Here is a 7,314-nt window from a genome sequence, read left to right on the forward strand (position 1 = left end):
TCAACAATGATCAAAGCCCATGCTGCATAGACATGTTTGTTAGCGCTCCGCATACCCCTCCCCACTTACTCAACCCCCCCCCCCCCCCCCCATTTCCTCCTTCATTGTTACAGTGGTGTAGCAACACAACAATTTATCACAAAAATAATAACACAAAGACACACATTATTGAACAACAAATGCTCACAGGTACTGAAAGTTAGTTCAAAGCCGCATTTTCAACTAATAGATAAAACATGTTCTCATATGCAAAAATCCCAATCGTGTCGATTAAAAAAGTCTCAAAACTTAAGTTCACATTTTAATGTTTGATTAAGCAGAACTTTAATTAAAAGTGTGCAGTGAATCTTGTGCTCACAAAAGTTATTGTCATAATTATGTTTACATAAGACTTATAAAGGAATTAAGAAAGTACCAAGAAATATTTTACAGTTCAATTTAATGATCATGAATGGAAGGAACTGGTACGGAAGTTTACATAGGACAAAAAGAAATTGATAGTATTTTTTGGCGAAAGACTTAAACGCTTCTTTGCATTATATAGTAAAACTCTTCTTTAAAAGCATGCAAAAAATAACTGTGATTGACTTGCTTGCTATGTTTGCTCCAAGGATATTTTCAAACAATAGGTAGGCGGAGTTTCAATACATACTGGGATTTGATTGGACAAATACAAACTGACAGGAATTGAAGTTAATGTTTATTGTCCAAACAAATTCTAGTATATAGTAAACATACTACTTACCTGTCGTTTACAACCATCCAAACAATCATAGCAAGCAATTTAAACAAGGTTTGCTTTGCATGTATTTATAGAAGAGCTGTAAATTCTAAAAAAAAAATCTTGTTGTCGTGGATGGTTAAATCCTCAACAAAATATCATTAACTTTGTTGGAACGAATAAAGGTTTTAAATCAAATTTTCGTGGACTTTTTAGCTTCCACCCTGACGAGGCATGTTAGCTGTTCGTATGCTGTTGCACCTGACGCACCGAAACTTTCACATTTCCTTCTTCTTTTCTGAAATATTTTACCCAGCTCATACTTGACAGGATTGTTATTCTAGTAAAAGGTGTAACCAATGAATTGAACACAAGTTAAAAATTCCACAATACTATATAATTCATTTTATGTGTCAATTTGTTCGAAAAAAATCGAAAAGAAGAGAGTTTTTTAATGTCATGGTTATCTGTCGCTATCTAGATATATGCTTCATAGGCGGATCCAGGGGGGGGGGGCCTGGCGGGCCCGCCCCCCCTTTCGTGGGAAAAATTTGGTTGATTATATAGGGAATCATTGAAGCATGACTGGAGCGGCCCCCCCCTTAGGTCAGTCAGCGGGCCCCCCCTTAGGAAAAGTTCTGGATCCGCCACTGTGCTTAGCATTTATTTCAGATGACATGGACTCCTCACCCAGGTGACCCTGCTGCCTTTCATATCTTTATCCGTATACAATTATTTTAAAATAGATAACCAAAGGCTGCAACTCGTATTTTTGTATTTAAATGATTCGTTGTAACGAGAATATTTGTGGTGAATGGAAACTGTGAGGGTCAAAATCTTAAATTGCTTATAAATGTTGCTGGACCCAGTTTCGTTATCTGATCTGAATTTTCTAAAATGTGCAAGGTAGATAGACATTTAAATATTAAAATAATACAAGACTAACAAAGGCCAGAGGCTCCTGACTTGGGACAGGCGCAAAAATGCGGCGGGGTTAAACATGTTTGTGAGATCTCAAACCTCCCCCTATACCTCTAACCAATGTAGTAAAGTAAACGCATAACAATACGCACATTAAAATTCAATTCAAGAGAAATCCGAGTCTGATGTCAGAAGATGTAACCAAAGAAAATAAACAAAATGACAATAATACATAAATAACAACAGACTACTAGCAGTTAACTGACATGCCAGCTCCAGACTTCAACTAAACTGACTGAAAGATTATGATTTCATCATATGAACATCAGGCACAATCCTTCCCGTTAGGGGTTTAGTATCATACCATCATAACATATATGAGAAGAACATAACCCGTGTCATGCCAACAACTGTTTTTAGAATAAATGTGTTTAGTTCCGATGCAAAGACCTTATCAATGACTCAATATTAACGCCAAAATATGCAATCTTTAATGACTTGACAACAGTATCGTAATTATATCCCTTCTTAATAAGTCTATTCAAAGGTTTTGTAAGTTTCTGAGGTGAATACTGACACCTTTGTGCTTTATAAAGGATATTACCATAAAAAATTGGATGTGAAATACCTGAACGTATTAAAAGTCTGCATGTTGAGCTATATTTACGAATAATGTCTTTATACCGATGATAAAATTTAGTAAATTTAGTAGAAGCTTGTTTATGATCATAAGAAAGTATCCAAAGTATCCAGAAGTAAATTTTGTAAAAATAAAAATTCCATTTTTTCCGTATTTTACTTATAAATGGACTTAGTTTTTCTGCGAGGAAACATTACATTCACTCTGTGATTAAAGTTTTAAAAATTTTAATAACTTTCATAAACTATCCTTGATTTGTACCAAACTTGGACAGAAGCTTGTTTGTGATCATAAGATAGTATCAAGAAGAATATTTTGTAAAAATAAATTTCCACTTTTCCGTATTTTACTTATAAATGGACTTAGTTTTTCTGCGAGGAAACATTACATTCACTCTGTGGTGAAAGTTTTTGAAATTTTAATAACTTTCTTAAACTCAATCTTATTAAAATAAGTTCTCATCACTTGCTCCTCGATTTTTTATATGTCGCCGTGTGAGTTAAAGTTTTTAAAATTTTTATAATGTTCTTAAACTATCCTGGATTTCTACCAAACTTAGACAGAAGCTTGTTTCTGATCATAAGATATTATTCAGAAGTAAATTTTGTAAAAAAAAAAATTCACTTTTTCCGTATTTTACTTACCAATGGACTTAGTTTTTCTTCCAGTTAACATTAAATACAGTCTGCAGTTAAAGTTTATAAAACATTTATTACATTCATAAACTATCCTGGATTTTTTACCAAACTTGGAAGCTTCTTTCAATCAAAAGACAGTATCGAGAGGGACATTTTTATTGATGTTTTTCCTCATTTTGTTGAGTCTGCGATTAACAGCAAAAGTAGGCGAGACACTGGGTTCCGCGGAACCCTTACGAATTTTTCTTTTAAAATACAACTTTTAAATCTTACGGGAAACTATTCCAAGCTTAAAACTTTCACTGTAATCTCGCTTTAACTTATCCCCCCCCACCCCCCGAAAAAAAACCCAAAAACAAGCAAACCCGCAATACTAATGTCTTTCTTATAGTCAGCACTCAATTGTTCACAAACAAATGTGTTTAAAGCTGCTAAAGACATATGATTCAAACGCTCAGTAAGTCCTTTGTTCTATATTTTTGCTCTCCATTTTTATGCAAAACCTTTTACATTTTTATTTTATCGGTTATTGTTGAAGGTCGTACGATGACGTATGGTTGTTAACACATACTTTCTTTGGTATCTTACGGAAATTTTTCCATTGACAACAAACATACCACATCATCTGCATTATATAAGTATTGTATAAATTACAACGTATTTTGGTAATCTTGCAAAATGATCGTAATCCCGAAAATCGTTAACATATTTTTTTATCTTAAAAGGGACAAGAAGGGTTCCATCAACAGGCCAATAAATAAAATTACAGTTAATTTAAAAAAAAAAATTTAAAAAAATAGGTGTATTTTTTCTCTCATAATAACAGTAAACAGATTCACAACAATGTCAATTTCAAGAAAGCAGACAACAGTTAATAAGTCAATAACAATGCAGCATCAATGATCTTGAATATATGCTTCTTTTAACTAAAATATAAAGGCACAGAACCAGGACATTGGAGCACAGTACCAGGACCGTTTTTCTTATCACCAGCACAGCGTCAGGACAATTCCGTTTAACGAACTTGTACGACTTTTGCAATATAATATTGTTGTAATATACTTTGCATAGTACTTATGACGCATCAGAGAAAAATTAAGCAACAAAACAGTCGTTTTACTGCCGTTCTGATACAATGTAAACAAACCCACCAGCACCTGACAGGACCAAATCACCAGCACAGTACGTTCTCTCGCAGGACAACCATACCCACCGTGCAAGTGTCTATTATAACATATAAACGTAACAACAAAAATATAAAAGATTGCCTTGCGAAATCAGGGTAACAGTTGAAAGACTTTTGAAAAAGGACCTATGCTTAAACAGTTTTAAGCAAACATTCCCGATACACCGTTGGCAATAATATTAATCTGAATTATATTGACAAATAACTTATGAATATGAGTTAGCAAAAAACGATGTTAAGTCTTGAAATTTATTATGAACGTTGGTTGAAGGAACCGCATTTCATTATAATGACAAGAGTTATAGAGACCAAGATATTGATCTGTTGAATTATTCATCTCATGAATATTCATTAGTAATTTGCATATTAATCTCAATGTGTATTTTTGAAATCTCAATGTGTAATTAACAATTCTCAGTGTGTGTTTTTTCAATTTATTTAATCTCAGTGTGTCTTTTTAAAATCTCAGTGTGTAATTTTAATTTCTCAGTGTGTGTTTTTCATTTTTTTTAATCTCAGTGTGTAATTTCGATTTCTAAGTGTGTTATTTTAGGTTTTTTAATCTCATTGTGTAATTTTTTCGAATAAATTAAGGGTCTAAACATAGTTTTGACGAGAACGGCTTGCCATATATTTGTCTTTATTAACGTATTTGACGATGACACCAGCATTTCGTCTGTTTATATATGTATATAGCAATGTGTAATTTAATTTCCATATCCGTATGCTGAAAAATCGATTTAAGGTCATCATACATATTCAAATTTGTTTCTGGATATTGAAATGGAAGTACTTCAGTTAACTCTTTAAGTAGGACCTTGGGCAATGTTAGAAAGTTGTGAAAATTCTAAATAAGGCTGCAGATAATGACTTGTTGTATATATATGATGCTTAACATAAACATCAAAGCTGCAAGTAAGCAAATTTGTGGTCATCCTGTTTGTGTATGTTTTTTTTTATTGTGTAATTTACTTTCACAAAAAATGATTTATATAGGCAAGGAGAACATGTATGGTATGTGCACAACGCATTTCTTTTCTGAAACTACCAGTGACTTCTTAACAAAATTTATTCTTTATTATCGTAGTGTGATTATTTTTAAGTTTCTTTATTCCTTCTTACGCAGGTGATGTATTTACTTTTTGTCAGAACGTACTTGTTTAAAAACTTTACATTTTTTGTTTTCAGAAATATTCACGTTTTGAAGAATTTCCTCCAGGACCTCTACCAGAATCACCATCCACAACAGAAGTAAGACTAATCTTTATTTTAATCTGATTTTGTTGGCTATACATAGTGAGAAGACGCCTTGAATTTTTTGATAGTTTCTGTCATGTTCATAAACGAATATGTAAGATAACATTTATATTATCATTGAATAGTAAGACAACGAGTCTACAGCAAAAAAGGAAATACAGGGATTGAACATCTTCCCGAATATTCTTTTGAAAGTCTTCCCTAGTTGGACGAAATCGATACACTACGTTAAGTAGTCTCAAAATTCTGATGGATTTGATTTACGAATTGGCGAATTTCAGAGATGGACAGTTATGAATTACAAAAATTTATAAACTTTATTATCTATTTTTCCCCTCTCAATGTGAAATGAGCAGTTAAATGTACAAAACGTTACTAGGATACAATTTACACTATAGGTTTGGGCAACATTAGCTTTTACATAGTTGTTCTGCTTTTCTACAGATACACCTGTGTGTTTGCCATCTTCACATTGTAGATTAAGAACTTTATACCGTGTCACCAAAGAGGGTTATTCAAACTCATAAGGCAGCAACCATTTGATTTAATTGGGGGGGGGGGGGGGGGGGGGGGGGGGCTATGGTTTTTTTTTTGGAAAAAAAAGTTTGTTTCCAGTTTTTGGAAAAAAAAACAATTTGTTTTTGATTCTGAGAAAAAAAAATTGTTTGTTTCACCCTCAGCTGCCACTATATGTAATGCTAAAATTGAAATAAAAAAATTGCTTTCGACTTGTCGCGAAAAAAATAGATTGTTTCGTATCCTAAATAACACTTTCAATTTTTTGACTGTTTCACTCCCGGTGCGACATCGATTTCAACATAATTCACCTTTTAATATTTCTCTTTGTTTAGATATCCTCTACACTGACTTTTTCACCGCAGACGTCAATAGAAAAATGTGTTTTCTGTGGAAACAAAGGTATTTACTTTTGCTATGACTGCAAATCATCATTTTGTAAACCTTGTAGAGACACTCATGATAAACCACTACCTTCAAAAAAGCACACTGTAACCGATTTGAAAAGCGTTAATCCATCAGCAGTAAAATTAATGTGTGAGTTACACAAATCTGAGTATACATTTTACTGCATTCCATGCAACATTCTGGTATGCAATACATGCATAACATCTGATCACAAGGAACATGGCTTGTCTGGTATCATAGAAAAATCCGACGAAATTAAAAGACTCGCGAAATCCAAATTATCAGATATGAAAGATAAACTTCAGAGGATATCAAAATTGGCTGAGAAAACAAAGATGGTCAACATACCGGAGTTGGACGAGGAATCGGGAGCTGCTATTGCTAGAATCCGACATGTTAGTAAAGATCTGCAGAAATTAATTGAGACAAAGACTGATATCAAAGTCAATGAAGTAGGGGATGCAACTAAGTGGAAGAAGGAGGAGCTACAAAGTGCTTGGAAAAATAAAGAAAGAATTCACAGAAAACAAACAGCTGTGTATGAAAGTCTTAAAACACTTTTGTCAGAAGAGCACGCTGTTTCGTTTTTGGTATCATATCAGACCCTGAAGAGGGATATGTGCGATTTGACCAGTGAGGCAAAGGATGTTATAGAACCATATCACATTGAGGCGCCAGATCTAAAAGGATTTATCGATGAAACCATTCATTCCTTGCAGGAGTACAGAACAAAGTAAGATTCACAGTTGATATAGAAATCAAAACATTCATGTTATTAAATAACACGAATTTTATGATTACAAAATCCGTCTCACCTGTAAAATCTGGCTTTAAAAACTTTTCAAGATAATGAAAATGGTGTTACATTTTTTGAAGGAAAATATCTTATTATTGTGTGAAAATGACGTAAATAAACGTTGATTTTTACCTTCGCAATGGACCTGGGCACTATAAGGGATCAATCATTTAACTTTAAACGGGGGGGGGGGGGGGGGGGGGGGGGGTATGTTTTTTGTAAGAAAATGTA

At 33.4% G+C, this 7,314-nt stretch overlaps 1 protein-coding gene across 1 annotated transcript in view; it reads left to right on the plus strand.

Moving 5' to 3' along the window:
* LOC139484353 (E3 ubiquitin-protein ligase TRIM45-like) overlaps nt 1-7,024 on the plus strand; it is a 31,678-nt gene extending 24,654 nt beyond the window's left edge. Inside the window, exons 5-6 of the mRNA XM_071268091.1 lie at nt 5,295-5,357; nt 6,215-7,024. Coding sequence (XP_071124192.1) covers nt 5,295-5,357; nt 6,215-7,024 — 873 coding nt within the window. The remainder of the gene's footprint in view (nt 1-5,294; nt 5,358-6,214) is intronic.
* The last annotated feature ends 290 nt before the right edge of the window (nt 7,025-7,314 follow it).

The sequence above is a fragment of the Mytilus edulis genome, chromosome 8 (assembly GCF_963676685.1).
Source record: "Mytilus edulis chromosome 8, xbMytEdul2.2, whole genome shotgun sequence".
Classification (NCBI taxonomy): Eukaryota; Metazoa; Mollusca; class Bivalvia; order Mytilida; family Mytilidae; genus Mytilus; species Mytilus edulis.